At 54.0% G+C, this 16,247-nt stretch overlaps 1 protein-coding gene across 19 annotated transcripts in view; it reads right to left on the bottom strand.

The window, feature by feature from the left end:
* Positions 1-13,332, bottom strand: part of CHD4 (chromodomain helicase DNA binding protein 4) — a 34,499-nt gene extending 21,167 nt beyond the window's left edge. For 6 of the 19 annotated variants that reach the window (XM_086402267.1, XM_086402270.1, XM_086402271.1 and 3 more), the window contains exons 1-10: positions 8,278-8,334; positions 7,263-7,440; positions 3,760-3,881; positions 3,347-3,562; positions 3,040-3,158; positions 2,674-2,915; positions 1,123-1,250; positions 722-857; positions 400-578; positions 1-240 (exon numbers count right to left, since the gene is read on the bottom strand). In XM_086402267.1, coding sequence (XP_086258393.1) covers positions 1-240; positions 400-578; positions 722-857; positions 1,123-1,250; positions 2,674-2,915; positions 3,040-3,158; positions 3,347-3,562; positions 3,760-3,881; positions 7,263-7,362 — 1,482 coding nt within the window. In that variant the 5' untranslated portion in view covers positions 7,363-7,440; positions 8,278-8,334. Of the gene's footprint in view, positions 241-399; positions 579-721; positions 858-1,122; positions 1,251-2,673; positions 2,916-3,039; positions 3,159-3,346; positions 3,563-3,759; positions 3,882-7,262; positions 7,441-8,277; positions 8,335-13,065 lie in introns of those variants that run through there. The other 13 variants (XM_086402276.1, XM_086402278.1, XM_086402280.1 and 10 more) reach the window with 5 other exon arrangements.
* Between the last annotated feature and the right edge of the window lie 2,915 nt (positions 13,333-16,247).

Below are 16,247 nucleotides of genomic sequence, written 5' to 3'. Positions count from 1 at the left end.
CGTGCAGCGGGGACACAGCCATTCGCCGTTGGGGATCTCTGGGAGGGGGGGGTTCAGGCAGTGGATGTGGTAGGAGGAGGGACAGGTGTCACAGCAGAGCAGCTCCCCGCCATCCTTGCAGACCCGACAGAACTCCATGTGGTGATCATCCTCTTCCTCAGGGTCTCCCCCAACCTCTTCCAGGATCTCCTCGCCCTCCGAATTGTCCTCCTTTGCCTCCCACTGGATGCCTTCCTTCTCCTGAAGTTGAAGACCACAGAGTCAGGTTACAACCACCCCCCACCCTCGCCCAGTTGGACCGCACCCTGTATTCCTCCAAGAGCATCCGAAAGCCCACAGCCAGCAGCACCAGCATGTCTCCCCCCGCCCAAGCCCCCGCCCTTGAGGCAAGGCACTCACGCAGTGTGGGCAGCTCCACTTGCCCTCGGGTGCCTTCTCCATGTCCGGGTCCAGGCAGACCATGTGGTATGCGCGGGGACACGTGTCACACAGGATGATCTCTCCGCCTTGCTGGCACACCTCACAGTAGTCCTGGTGGTCTGTCTCATAACCATCCACAGCAGTCACCTCCTCCTCGCCTGGGCAAGGAAGAGGGAAAGCCCAGTTATTAGAAAACGACCACCTCCCCCCACCCCTGAAGCCCAGGCCCCATCTCCTTAGGGAGATGCCTCCCAGTCATTCCCCTCAGCCCATCACATATTGATACAGAAAAGCAGCACACCTTTCTTCTTCTTTTTTGTGGTCCGCAGTTTCTTGCGACTGCGGCTACTGCGGCTGGTAGAACCATCAGAAACAGAATAGCTATTGATACTGGCGTCGTCGAAGTCAGACTCCACATCTAAGTCATCGTCCTCACTCTAATGGGGTGAGAGGAAATACGGCTCAAGGTTCAGGCCAAGGGGAAGGAGAGAGTGGTGGAGAAGGGAGGCAAGGGAATCGCTCTTCACTCGGGGCACTGCAAGCACGGCAAGGACTTACACAGTGAGCCTAGATCCCTGTTCTATGATCAACTCCCCACATACTTCAGCAACCATCATGAAAGGTGAATCCTGAACTAAGCCACCATCCTCTCCACGGGCTAAGGCACCATCACCAGGGGACAGGGACAGGCTGGGCTCTCACCGAGGATCTCTTTCGCTTAGAACCGAAACCTCCCAGCTTGATTTTCAGGGGAGCTACTTTCTTGGGTTTAGGCTTCTTGGCATCGGGGACACGAGGGCTGCCCTTGGGCTTCCTCCGAGCATTGGGACCTAAATCAGGAGAAAGCAAGTGAGATCATGCAGTCCAAACATCCATGACAGAGCAGAACATGGGGAAAAGGAAATATTCACCACCCAAAGTATTTCCACTGGGTTGGCCAAAAAGTGCCTTTTTAAGTAAAAGTAAGACACGTTTTTCACGTTGGAGGAACTTTATTGCACAATGTATCCATCATTTTGTTCCACTACTTTCTGCCACTTTTCTGGCAACTTCATAATTCTATCTTCCCAAAACTTATTATCTTTTTGAGCAAAGAACTGTCCCAGATGCCTTTTACAGTCTTGCAGGGAACCGAACTTTTTTCCATTAAGAGAATTTTATAAAGATAAAAATAAATGGAAATCTGAAGGTGCAATGTCTGATGAACAGGGTGGATAAATCAGAACTTCTCAGCCAGGTTATAACTATTTTTGCCTTGTCATCAAAGAAATGTGCAATCCTGCCTTACCCTGATGGAGCTCATAATAAAGGACTCCTTTCCAATCCTACCACAAACACATCACCTTTGTTAGGATGGAGACCAGTCTTTGATGTAGTTGGTGGTGGTTCAATTCACTTGCCTCAGGATCTCTTCTGTTCCACATTACTGTACAGCATCCACTTTTCATTGCCCATCACAATTTGTTTTAAAAATGGAATGTTTTTGTTACATTTAAGTAGAGAATTCCATATGGAAATACAGTTAAGATTTCATTCAACTTACATGGAACCCAAACATGAAAGCGATGAACATAACCAGGCCAGTGAAAATGATTTTCAACACTTGATTTGGATTTTTTGAGTATGTCAGCGATCTCCCATGTGGTATACAATATTGACTGTTCTCAATTAATGTCTTAATTTGATCGCTATCAACTTCAGTTGTTCTACCCAACCAGGGAGCATTGTCCAGCGAGAAACCTCCAGCCCAAACCTTTGCAAATGACTTTTGACACGTTCGATCAGTCACAGCACCTTCTCCACATATTGCACAAATCTTTTTTTGCATTTTAGTTGCTTTTTCACCTTTCTTGAAATAATAAAGCATAATATGCCAAAATACTGCCTTTCTTCTTTTATCTTCAATATAAAAATGACTACACAAAAATTCAATTTTGGTAGTTTTTTTTTAAATGCACACTGATATGACAACCATCACAATACGATCTAACAAAACTGTTTCAAATGAAAAAAAAAAAAAAGGACAACTAAGCGAGACTAGAGCCATCTTATGGAAAATAATCAAAGGAACTTTTTGGCCAACCCAACACAATACGCCCCACCTAAAACATTTCTACACTGAGCTTCCCAAATTTCCCTCCTGATCCAAGATTCATCCCTCCCTCCTAGCTTCTATCTTTGGGCTGACAGAACAGTGCATCCACACGTCTGCCAACCACACTAGCCCCCACTTTCACTGGGTCCCATTTTCACCTTTGCCCTCCTTGGTCTTGGCCTTGCGGATAGGCACCTCCACAGGGGGTGGAGGCGGTGCCACTTCAGTGGCCGTCACCATGCTCTCAACCACGGCCACTGCCGCCGCTGCAGCTGCTGCCACAGAAGCCCCAGAACTGCCTTTGAAGGGATTGTTGGTGCTGAATTCCCGCCACTTCGCACCCAAAACCATCATCATCTTGGAGACGGCGATCTTGGGGTTTTTGGCAGCAATGAGGGGTCTGGGGGAAAAAAGGCAGGAACAGAAGAGGAAAAGTTTAAAAATAAAAGATAAAAGATGGGGATGGAGGTAAGAAGAGATAACGGAAGTGCACTCCACCCCATCCCCAAGACCCTCCTGTTTACCTAACAAACTGGCTGAAGGCCTTGTAGTTGGTGAGGGTGCGATAATCCTCCTCAGAGAACACATGGTCGATGTCTTCCATGCCCCAGTCTTCCAAGAGCTGAGCTGATGACTTAGGCTCCTGCAGAGAGAGCAGGGTCAAGGCTTGATTCCGAGTGCCCACACTCACCAGAGGATATGAGCTGCAACTAAGGCTGGCAAGTCCAGGGTAAGACCAAATCATTAGAAACAGGAGGAGAGAACTCAATCTCAGGGGCAGCAGAATGTCTGGGAAGCAAAGGATAGAGAAGAAGGTGGAAATGCAGGCACCTTCGAGTCATCATCATCCTCGTCCTCCTCCTCCTCCTCTTTCCGCTTGGATTTACTCTTCTTCTCCTTCTTAGGGCCCAGCTTCTTCTTCTTCTTCTTACCAGGGGTATAGTCGCTGCCTTCGCTGTCTGAGCGCAGGGCCACCTCTTCCTCCTCCTCCACAAACTCCGGCCCCTCCCCAGAGCTGTCCCCCAGCTGCCGGCATAAGAGCAAACGCTGGAGCAGGGAAGGAAGGGAGAGGGAGACAGACACACACATGCTACACACATGCTGACCTCAGGACAGCCCCGAGGCGACGCATGGGACCTGGCAACCCACTCCAGAGCCAGCAAGCGAAGGCCCCAGCCCTCCAGCCCTTCTCAGGGCTCCTCCTGCGTTCCTCCTACTCCCCATGACATCAGTCACCCACTCACCTCCTTTTTTTGGCGCTTGCTCTTAGGGATTTTAGGGTCCCGAGGTTTCTTAGGCTTTTTCTTCTTCTTGAGCTTTGGAGTCTCTGCTTCTGACAAGTCCTCTTCTGGGTCTTCTTCGTTTTCTACATTTATTTAGCAAAGAATGGTATGCAGGGAAGAGATCAATAGCAAAAGGTTAGCACCTAATCCAGAGGCTTTAGACTTGATTCCCCCACCTCTTGTCCCAGATTCCACTGAAGAGAGCTGCTACACACGCCACCAATGGAAGCTGATACTCCAGACAGAAACAGACAGAGAGCTGGAGATCTTTGAAACAGGCCTGCAGGCCAAACTGGGCCCACCTCAGGCAGCTGCCCAGATCCTGAGCAGAAGTCCTCTATACGCTCACCAGGGCAGCCAAATCAAGCTGCACACAGTTAACCAAGGAAGAGAAATAGGTCCAGCCCTCCTGTATTCCAGAAACCAAGAATGAGAATGAAAAATCCTACCTAGAAAACAAAAACCAAAGACAACACCCTTGGCACATTCCCAGAACAGTACCTGCTCAGTGGTCCCGGAAACCACATCCTTCACTAACCCCCTTTGGCTCATCACTGCTCTAAACCACCAGAACCTCTAAGTCCCAGGTTCAGCTTGCCAGCCTAGTATCATGCCCACTCCCAAACCGGACTTCCCTTCCCCATCTCCAGCCCTACTGTTCCTTCCTGGCTTCTCCTGGGTCAGTAGCCTCTTCTCCCCAGGGGCCCAAATCAGCCCAGCTGTCACCATCTCCCCCTCTTCCTCCTCCCATCTGGCTCCGCCTCCTGCCGGCTGGGAGCACACACAAAGCCTGGGGTAATGCTGAGAGCTCCAGGGCAGGCATAGGTGGGAAGGGGCACCGAGGGTGGGGGAGAAGGCCAGGAGGCAGCTTCCTTTGTAACAGACATTCATACCAGCGCACCAGCTCCCTCCTCCCTCCTTCCCAAGCCACCCCCGCCCAAGGAGGGGGGAGTCGAGAAGGGAGTGGAGGAGGAGGGAATGCCTCACCCACTGAAGAGAGGGAAAATGGCTCCTGACCACAGAAGCCAGCCCAGGGCACCCAGCTGCCAACAGAGGACAGACAGGAAGTGGCAGGGGAGGGGGTGGGGTGGAGAGAGGTAGCCAGAGGGGAAAAGACTACCACCTCATAGATTTCCCAAATGATCACCTGGCCCCATGTCCAAACGCCACTTCTCCTAACACTACCTGGGATGACACAGTTCGCAAGACGCCATTCTAATGTCCTAGGCAAGGATACCCAAGACACCTTGAAGGGTGACCCCACAAGAGGGCCTGAGTTACTCCCTCAATCGTTAGGATTTCGATCATCAGAGCTAAGGTTTAACAAAAGTTCGGCGGTACTGTGTCAGAGTACACAACCTTCTTTCTGACACCCAAAAGGTTGGCCTTCCTTGCAGGATGGAAGCCCACAAGAAGTCTCTGAAACTCAGCTTCCTCATCACCTCTACCCAGAGTGCAGGCCACAGATCCTAAAGCACCTCTAACAAGGTTACAGGCTGCCACCTATCCAACCGGCTGAGAAAAAGGGAGCAGCACCTAGAATAGTGGACAACAGCCTCCGACACAGGTTCTTAGCTCCTGGCCCCCAGAACTGGCCCGAAAATGCCTCTGGCTCCACCCTTCCTGTGAGGGGCAGATACTGGGGAGCAAGATACACTGGACAAAGCGCCATCAGCCTCCCCCTTTCCCTCTCAGCCGGGGATCAGGCCAGGCACAAGACAGCCCCTCCCATTCCCCTGGGAATGGAACACCAGCTTGGATCTCAGCAGAAAGAACCATTTTCTTAGGCCCTTCTCCCAAGTCATCCCCGTACTGTCCCTGTCCCCAGTCAGCTACATCTCTAAGAGTCACCATCAAAGCTGGAAGTGGAGACCGGGACAATTCACATAAGCAAAGGGGACTCCCTTCCATCCACAGAAGACCCTCCAACTTCTCAGGCAGATGTGCTGACCTGGCAAAAGGCAAACTGGCTGATATAGAGGAAGATTTGGGATAGGGGCAGGAATGGGGTGTGGCAGGTGGAAAAACTGGGTCACACTACAGCTTGGGGCAGAGTTCACCCTGGGAGCCCACACAGTTCCCAGTCAACACAGGGGCAGCCCCAGCCCGAGGGGCCAATGGGAAACCCAGATGTGGAGCCAGCACAGGATCCTCTCGCCACTATCACTCTCCCCCGCATCCTGGGCCACAGCACAGAAATCTGCCACCGTGCCCTCCACGGTGACAGGATTCAAGCCTCAGTTTCTGATCCCAGCAGCTGAAGACTCAACAAGAACACTGACCCTCTCTTCTAAGTGGCCCTGGGCGGAAGGAGAGACTTCCAACTAAGAAAGCGCCAAACGTGGAACCATCTTTCCCAGACCACCTCAACCTGCAGCTGGAGCTAAGGAGAGAGAAAGCAAAAGGGAAAGATGTTTGCTGGGAAACAAAAACAGAGCCAGCAGGATCCCATCTTAATATACACAGGGAAGATGAAGAAATGGCAGGTAAACAAAAAGATGAAGAAACCAAGTAGGTGACTTAGCTAGGTGCTCTGAAGAAAGGACAGAGGAGACAGAGATCCACTTCACAAACATAACAACAATCATCATTTGAGGATAGACAAGAGTCATTCCAATCAGGCAGGGTGGTTAAAACAATTCGGGTTTGGCCAGTCCAAGGGAGCCACCCCAAATCACAGACAGCACAACCCCCAACACACCTACACAAACACTTCACACCACCAGCCCAAACCCTAGGCTACCTGAGCAGGGCAGAGCCTTCTGGGAAAAAAGCCAGGATTAAACCGACTTGCCAGAGAAAGAGGGGTGCCCAGGGTATCACCTCCGTTCTTTGTGCCCCTCCTAATGTATCCTGCAGGCTACGACATCCTACCCCAACCCCACTCTTAACATTCCAGCAATCTGCCTGACTAAAAGCGCTCTAGATCCCAGTTGAGGAGCGCAATTCAAACTTCACACAGTTGAAACTGCACAGAAAGCCGGTAACTGATCAGAAGCTAAAAATAATCAGAGAGTAACCCGCACTCCCTCTTTCTTTTCCACAGCAGCAACCACAAGATCCTGCTAACAGAGATGCTCTGACGGTCTCCTCCAAGAGCAATCCTCAACCCCCTCACCGCCGCTGCCGCCGCGCCCAGCCTCCAGGGGTCCCAGGCACCTGCAGTCCTTCGGGGACCCACACCAGGCAAAGCCTACCAGCCCCGAGAGCTCCCTCGACCGGGATCCGCAGAGCGTTCCCGAAGACAGTGCAGCAAGCTTGCACCGCGGTCCACGGAGCCCAGGAGGCACATGGCTTCCACCCCCCTCGCGCCGGAGCTCCGCAGAAGGGAACCACTCCCTGCGGATGCCCTCCACCTCAGGCTGCATGGTGGGAGCCCAGAAACTCAACCCTGCCTCTCCACAGCCACTAGGGAGGGCCCAGATGCCTCCTTCCTGCCCGGGGGCCCTGGGGGAAGGTGTTACCTGGGTGGGGTGGGGGCAGACTGTTGTTCAAAAGTGCATCCATGTCGTCCTCCTCGCTGCCCGCGGAGCAGGGGGACGGGGAGCCCAGGCCCGAAGCCATCCCCTTCCGCTCCCGGCCAGGGAATTGGCCCAGCTGCTCCTGCCTGCGGCCTGGGGCCCTCGACACTGGCCCGAGTCACTGTGCGGGGGAGGGGGGAGAGAAAGAGAACAGTCAGTGACGCGCACGGCCCCCTCCCCCACCCCGCCGCGCTTTCCGCCCACCCCGGCCCCCCCTCAGCCACCCGAGCAGGGCACCCGAACCACTCAGGCTGAACTTAGTTCCACACTCCCGGGGGCGGCCCGGAAGCCGGTTCCCCGACTGGAGCCCCCCGGAGAGAGCGGCGCCCCCGAGGGCAGGCCGGTGCCGGCGTGGGGAGGGGAGAGGCCGCTGGACGGAGCCGGGCGTGACGGGGGAGGGGGTCCGAGTGGCCGCGGTGCGGGGTGCGGGGTGGGGGCCGGGGAAGGCGGCCGGCGGCGAGGCGCTCGGGGACACAAGGTCACTTGGGGGTGGGGGGGGCGCCTCCCTGCGCCTGGGGAGGGGCCAGTCCCCAGACAGGGCAGCTCTCCAAAGGCTGTCCTCTGGGACAACTCGGGCTCTCCGGAGGAGCCGCGGGGACGAGGGGGCGTGGAGGCTCGGCGCTCCGGGGGGCTGGAGGCAGGGGCGTGGGGGGCCGGCACTCCCACCGGGCAGGGGGCCGAGCCACGTGTCCCGGGGGGCAAGTGAGCTGAGGGCGAGGGGGGCGCCGGGCATTGTGGGAGGCCGAGTACAAGGTGGGAGTCGCTGAGAGCGAGACTCGGGTCGGGCGAGGGCGGGAGCTGGGCGCACTGCCGGGCAAAGAGAGGCAGGGTCGGCTCCCGGGGCAGGGGGCGGTCCGCGGGTCCGGGGACGCCCGAGGAGCAGCTGGGTGAAGGAAAGACCCTCGGGGCTGGTCGGGCTGAGAGGGGCGTCTCTCTAGGAACCCTGAGCTCTCCTCACCCCGGAGCCGCCGCAGGTCGCGCTGGGTCCGGCCCGGTGTCACTCCCGCTCCGGCTCCTCCTCGCCGCGGCCGAAGGGGGGAAAATGGCTCCGGCTCCGGCGTCGCCTCTTAAAGGGCCCGAAACACCGGCCGGGAAATCCCACCGCACAGGCCCCGCCCCCCCACGGACAGCCCATAATAACCTCAACCAACTCCAACCCCCCCTCCACTACCGCCACCCTCCTCCCTAGGTCTCCCGGGCAACCCCCGCCCCCTCGTCGCTCCGGCAACCATTGGCCACGCCCCCTTCGAGAGCGCGCGCGCGTGTCACCCGGGCAACCACCCACCTCCTGGCCATCCCATAATACACACGGACACCACCACCCCCCACCACCACCACTACCACCCCACGCACACACAGACCATACACATACATGCCAGGGTTGTTGACATCTCATGATATTGCAGACCTTTTGCAACTAACCCTTTATCCCCACCCCCCCGACATCCCATAATAGCTATCCTTTGCCAACTTCTTCACTCTTGGCCCTAACGCTAACATCCCATAATAATTCGTCACCTCTCCCTTCCCATGGCCATCCCATAATAAGCATCCGTCCCAGCCCTTCAGCCTCACATCCCATAATACTCATCCCCATCCCCCACAGACATCCCATAATAACCACTCTTTATCCACCCCCAGTTTGATATCCCATAATAGTCAGAAACTCACCCCCCCCATCAACGGACACTTCGGCCTCCTCCCACACACATCCCGTAATAATCAGTCTCCCACTTTCAGTACTGACATCCCATAATAACCCACCCCCTGGCGCTGCCCTCAGCCCCTGCAGGCTAGATCCTCACAACACGACCCCCAGACTTCACACATTCATTCTAGTTCCACAGCCCTTAATAACCACTCCTCCCCATCAGAGAGATATCCCATAATGATCAACAGCCATACCGTCACCCCACAGATGGACAACTAATCTCCTTTCCTCTAACACTGGAAAGATATCCCATCATTTCACTCCCCCACCCACACACTGACAGCCCATAATAATTGCAAAGAACTCGTGGTCAACCAGACATACCATAATACTCCCAGCACAACCCAGAGTCACATCCCATAATGCTTCACCTCCACTCCACTACCCCTATACCTTTTCAGTCAGACATCCCATAATATTCATACTCATACCTCCCCCATCTCCAAGGCTGTCAGTCTATTCTAACACCCACACCAGAGAGGGTGAAGCGGGCTACCCACATTGCCCTGTCCCCGCCCCAACTTGTACACACCTTCATCCCTTAATGAGCCAAAGCAGTGTCCTGGCACAAAGCCTCTTGATGTATAAGACGGACCCTCGCTTTCCTCATCCATCATTTCCAGACACCCACGAACTGACAATCAACCTAGGACCCCACCCAGTCCCACCAAAACCCAGATGTTCTCCAGACATTTACCTTCAGGTGAGTTTTCAGTAAGACCAACCAAATACCATACTGACCAGATGAGCCATTCACATAAAGTTTAGCTCACCCCAAAGCATCCCATAACAATTACAAACCCCCACCTAAAGACTATTTCTCAACATTCCAGTAGTCCTTACCCCATACCACCTCCCCAGGTCAAGCAGTCCATTCTCCTTCCTATGAATGGACATCCCACCATGGTGTGAACTGAAGATCTTGATATCTGCTCACGAAGACCCAAGATTTGCTCTCCTTATACTCATGTTTATGCAACAGATGTTGAGGGAGTACCTAGCAAGGCACAGAGCTGGGCACCATAATGCCTCCCTTCAAGAAGCCTAAACAATCAAATGCTGAGGCTAGATAGAATGTCTGGTGTCAATGAAACACAGTGCTATTTCCTAATTTCCTGTCACAGGGAATAAAACAAATCCCAACTGGTCTCAGGAGACATCAGATCCCAGTAGAGATTCTCAGTGGTCCTTCTAGAGGTGGGAGGTACTTCTAGAGGATTTACAATGTAGACGGATGGGCAAGATAATCTCCTCTCTGCTCCCTATGTACTAAGGGATTTTGATTGGAAAGTACTGTCCATCCATCCAGCAAAGCGTTTCTAATACAGAAACCCTATAATGTCATTATGTGCTTCCTTCCTGAGAGACTCCTCAACATGCCAGAATTGTTATATTTGAACACCAAGGGCTTCCCTGGTGGCTCAGACAGTAAAGAATCCATGGGCAATGTGGGAGATCTGGGTTCAATCCCTGGGTTGGGAAGATCCCCTGGAGAAAAGCATGAAACCCACTCCAGTATTCTTGCCTGGAGAATCCCCAAGGACAGAGGAGCCTGGCGGGCTACAGTCCATGGGGTCTTAAAGAGTTGGACACACAACTGAGCAACTAAGCACAGCATGCTTGAACACCAAATCCTGCTGACCAATGACCCATGTTCTCATTTATATGTTCTCATTCTGTATCCTCAAGTCTCATAACATTTCCAACTGCCTCTATCTTCCTCTTGTTGAAGTCCCATTCTTGCCCCCCGCAAAAAAAAACCCTCATCACTGTATAATACTCACCATCTTCCCCTCCGTGTACAAGTCAACATCCCAGAATGCCTTTTTCATTTATAATGCCACAAGGAAGCCTCCAGAAATATACCATTCCCTTCCTTACCTGTACCTACCCTGCAGCTACCCTGGGGACCTAACCTAAGAAAGTCAGAGAACCCAATCTTAAAATCTTTTGACCCTTAGAGAACCTGAGCCTACAGCCTATCACTTTTTCCTCTTCCTGAGCCCCAGAGAACCTGGGTGAGAACCAGTATCTCAGCACCACTTCCTTGCTGCCCTCACTCCAGATCCCAGAATCAGGTAACATCTTCCTCTACTCTCCTGTGCCTTTTCCACACAAGTCCAAGGCCCTTGCGGGTACAACAGGTTGAAGAGCAACCGGAACTTCCTCCTAGGAGAGGCCCTTCCTGACCAGAAGTGAGTGTGTCGCCCTTCTAATCTCACTTCCCTAGAGAAAGGGCCTGGCTAGATGACCCTCCCTCCTCTGGGAAACTCAGGACTGGAGAGCTGGCAAGGAGAGATGAATTCAGGAGAGGCAGAAACTTGCTTAGGGAAATCAGCATCCCTATGCTTCCAAGCATCACTTTGCCGACAAAGGACAAAGGTCCATCTAGTCAAAACTATGGTTTTTCCAGTAGTCATGTATGGATATGAGAGCTGGAGCATAAAGAAAGCTGAGCACAGAAGAATTGATGCTTTCAAATTGTGATGCTGGAGAAGACTCTTGAAAATCTGTTGGACTGCAAGGAGATCAAACCAGTCAATCCTAAAGGAAATCAACCCTGAATATTCACTGGAAGGACTGATGCTGAAGCTGAAACTCCAATACTGTGGCCACCTGATGCAAAAAACTGACTAACAGGGAGAGACCCTGATTCTGGGAAAGACCGAAGGCAGGAGGAGAAAGGGGCAGCAGAGGATGAGATGGTTGGATAACATCACCAACTCAATGGACATGAATTTGAGCAAACTCCAGGAGACAGTGAAGGACAAGGAAGCCTGGTGCTGCCATCCACAGGGTCGTGAAGGGTCAGACACGACTAAGCGACTGAACAACAAAGGCTTCCAAGCAGAACACCAGTGATGGTGACTGGTCTCTCCCCCAGCTCCTGCCTGACTTCACTCCCCAGACCACCCTTTCAGCACATCCACTCTGGCACACAGGCTATTTCCCCATTCTGCAAGGCTGCCTGGTATTCCCATTCAATTCTCTTGTCTTCAAGGTTGGGCCCCATTCATTTGTGCAAATCCTCCCCCATGCTTATTCTGAGGACTAAGAGCAAACCCTGCCCTCCTCACTTGGGGGACAGGAGGCAGCTCTTTCATTAAGGTACCATATACCTCCTTTCAGGAGGTTCTCACTAACCTACAGAGCTGCCAGAGCATTATTATGCCCTCCTCTCTCTCCCCATTTCTTTAGGGGATCCAGCCTGCCTCTGGGCCTCAAATTTCATTCTGTAATGTCTACATCTGCCCCATACCCTCTTCTTCCCACATATACACCAAGTTACCACAGAGATTCATAAACCAGGAGAAGAGTTTTGTAACTGGGTAGTCACAGCTTCTTGTCTGTGGAGACACACATGGTCCCTTTTGTCCACCACAGCCCTTTACCCCATCCTGCCGGTTGTACCCACTTACCCCTTGGCTCCTCTTACGCCCCACCTCTCCCTGATAACCCACAAGGAGTAGGTCAAAGGCTCTTCTCTCCTTGAGTTACAGGGGGCTAGGATGTTCATGTCACTGTTGTGGTCTTTCCGCCTCTGTGCTCCCCCTCCCTACTCTGGCCCCAGGCTCCCCTCCCAGATAAATTATAAATAAACCACCAGCGAGATTGGCCCACAGAGACTAAGGGTGGGATAATCTCCTGATTAATGCACCCAGGGGGACAGCCTCTCTAGCCTGTTACTTTAGTGTTCTGCTTCCCTCCCTGTGGTACAGAAGAACCTAGAATAACAGAGTGGGTTGTCTATGGAGTTTTCAGCACATACTCTGTAGTTCCCTCTCCATCTCTGTTCTGAGTCCCAGAAACTCTGTTCGCTAGGCATCTAAGAGTGTTCCTGCTGTCAGAAAAGGGGGTTTAGGAAAGCAACATAGGACAGAAAAGCCACAGGGACAGTGCAAGCCGAAGGCTAGGCAGGAGGGAGGTGGTACAGGGCTGGGGGGCACCACCGCACATGTGTCCTGAAGAAGCCAACTCAGTCTTGCTCCTCCGGTGCGACTGCAAGGTGGCACAGCTCCCTGGTTGGACCCCTACCTGAGCTACAGTCCAGCCAGAACTCAGGCCTCCTCACCGCAGGCTTGGACTCAGCCACCCTTGTAGCTCACAAGCTGTTTAGGGACCCAGTTGTCCAGGGTTCAGATCCGGCTAGCTCCAGTCTGCCCCCGGGGCCTCTTCAAACAGCTGTCACGGACGAACCTCTCCAGCCAGTCACTCTTGCCAGGCCTCAGGTCTGACTCCAGGGCTCACCCCACCCTCCCCAGCTCCTTCCCTCCCTCTTCCTTCCTTTCCTTCCCCCTCCCCCCTCCCCAGAGCTTCACCTACTCAGGACAGCCCCACCCAGCTGCGCTGGGCACATCCCATAATAATCCTTCTCCTTGCTAGCCCCCACCCCCCCAAAAAAAAAGAGAGAGGCGGCCATCCCATAATAGCCACCCACAAGAGACATTCCGCGGTGACCGCCCCCTCCCTGCAGAGCTGCCGGGAGCAGCCATCCCATAATAGCTGGCCGCCTGTTTTACTGGTTACGGCTGTGGAGGGAGCTGGAGAGGAAATGGAGGGGAGGGGGAAGGAGAGGAGGATCAAGGGCCCCCACTTTGTGGAAGGGAGTGACAAGGGGAAGGAGAGTGACCCAAGGGGATGGGGAGCCAAGGGGACCTGGACAGGTGGGAGGTGTGGCCCACTGGCCACCACAACCCTGCTTTGGGACCTTCTCCGCATCCTCAGGGGGTTCGTTTCCCCTTCAGCACCCGGAGGTGGCTGCTAGTTAAGGAAGATGCCTAGGATGGGTTGAGGTGCTCAAACAGCCAGAGTGTGGGGGGTGGACTTCAGGTGTTCTCCTTGGGCCATGTACGGAAGAACGCAGACCTTAGAGACGATGGCTAGAGAGTAAAGGATGGGGGGGTCGGAGAAGCTCTCCTCAGGCCCTCCCCATTCTGCACCACCATCCCATAATAATCCCCCAGCCCCACTCCCCCTCCCACACACGACATCCCATAATATCTTCTGGAGAAGCAGTCCCCGCAGTAGGTACAAAGAGCTATCCCATAATATGCTCCCCCACCCCCACTCGCCACCCCCCCCAACGTGGCCCCCCCCAGTCACATGCAGCCGGTGCCATCCCCCGCTGCTCCCCCCTCTGGCCACCGAAGGCCTTGCCAGCCCATAATACTCTTGCCTCTGGTCGCAGGAGGCCTCCAGCCCATAATATTCCCTTCCACCACCACCCCCCCCTTCCCGCCCCGCACCCCTTCCTCCCGCCTCCAGTTGGAGCCGGGCCTCACCAGCCCATAATATTCCCCAGTCTCCTAAGGCTGCTCCAGCCCATAATACTCTCCCTGTCTCCTAAGGCCTCTCCATCCCATAATACTGCCAGACGCCTGACCTGTGGGCCAAACCCCAGCCCGTTCCACACATCGAGGCTGTGTCAGCGCCGCCGGTCTCCCTCCCTGTCCCTCCCTCCTCCCGCCTCGGCGCTCTCCCTCCCAGGCTGTCTCCTTTCCGCCCTCCTGCCCTGGGCCCCTCTCCCGGCCCCACCAGGGCCTGCCCGGGCCCTCACTTCCCCTCCAGCCTCCTCTTTTGCCCTTTCTCCTCTGCTTGGTTCTTCATCCCATGCCCCCTCTCCTCTCCATTCGGGCACTTTCCCACCCACTTCTCTGTCTGTGGAATGGACAAGGGGCCGGTGAGGAGAGAGTGCCCCCAGAGGGCGACAGGCCAGTCACTGCCGCGGCCTCCTCCTTGACCAAGCACCGTGAAAGCTGGCCCCGCCTGCCTTGCTCACCCATCCCTGGCCTTGGTTCTGATTGCTGGCAGAGCTCCATCTGGGCGAGGATTCACCTGGAACCCTTGCTGTCTTCCAGAAACTCTCCCCTTGGGCATCAAAAGCCGACTTCACCAACGGCCTGTCCTCCCCAGACCCTGGTTGGAAAGAGAGCTCCCCCTTATGGGATATCTCTCAGGTGCCTTTCAAGGGTGACCTCATTAACCCTCACTAGAACCCAATAAGTAGATGCTATGATCCCCATTTCATGGGGAAATAGAGGTTCAGAGAGGTTAAACAACTTCCAAGGTCACACTGCCAAGAAGTGACAGAGCCAAAATTAGTCCCCAGGTTTGTTTGATGGCAAAGTTCTGAGAGCCTTTGGGATTCTCCAAGCCCCTGGGAGAAACTTCACTCTTCAGGGTTTTCAGTGCTCCTCTGGAAGAGACAGCATGGTGACAGTTCCCCAGCCTCCCCGGTCTCCAGGGTCTCCTGAAAGAAGGGAGAAGGAAGGCTCCGTGGGAGGTTAACCTCCCCCTCCACTTTTCTTCAGGGGACTCCAGGTGGCAACCCCACAGGGATTTCCTTCATGCTCCAGGGCTAACAAGCATCTCTCCTTGTTCTCCTGAATTTATCTCAAGACCAGTGATTGTTCCTCTTCCCCCAGCTTCTCTCACCACATGGACGGACCATTCTACAGAGGATACGGACCTTGAGGAGAACCAAGGAGTGGTGTCCTCTTTGGTTTAGTTGGTGGACAATCAGGAGTGCTGTCTTGGAAATGTTGGGCACATCCCAGGTGGGGGAGGGGAGTGCATGAAGGCTGAGGTGTCCAGCTTTGGGTGCTATCCTTGAGCCACGCCCTTCCAAACCCTCGATGTGGTATGTTTTAGGGCCCAACACCATTGGAACCATGAATGAGCCCTGTTCTCAGCGCTCACTCAGCCACAGTGGGTTCTGCACTGGGGCGGAGGCAGGTGGAGAGGAAGGGCTGGTGTGTTGTAGGGTGAGTGAGTTAGGAGCCCACGGAGGAAGAACTCCACTGAGTGGAGGGACAGGTGACACAGTGGATTCAAGGTGAGAGAGTGGTGGCCTACATGAGGAGGGAAGGAGAGGAAAGGATGCCAAGGAGTGGTGGGTGGAAGGGAACCAGGGATGAGACAGTGGGCTGTAAAGGAAGGGGAGATACAGTAGGGTGTTCTGTGAAGAGTAGAGGACTTTGGGAGTCGCAGAGACGCCGTCCCACTTCCTGGTTGTGTGACCTTAGATCCTCAGCTCTTCCAGGATGTTTCATCTGTAAAGTGAGGGTAATCATTATTCCTAACTCAGAGGGTTATTGTAATAATTAAATAAAACAATGCATTTTGAGCACAAAAGTAAGGTCTTGGCATGAAGTGAACTGAAGTGAAAGGCACTCAGTTGTGTCTGACTTTTTGTGACCCCATGGACTATACTAGAG

This window comes from Bos grunniens, chromosome 5, assembly GCF_055505025.1.
Source record: "Bos grunniens cultivar Pamir isolate PY7600 chromosome 5, Bosgru_T2T1.0, whole genome shotgun sequence".
In the NCBI taxonomy this organism is placed as follows: Eukaryota; Metazoa; Chordata; class Mammalia; order Artiodactyla; family Bovidae; genus Bos; species Bos grunniens.
This window is presented reverse-complemented; position numbering and strand designations above follow the sequence as displayed.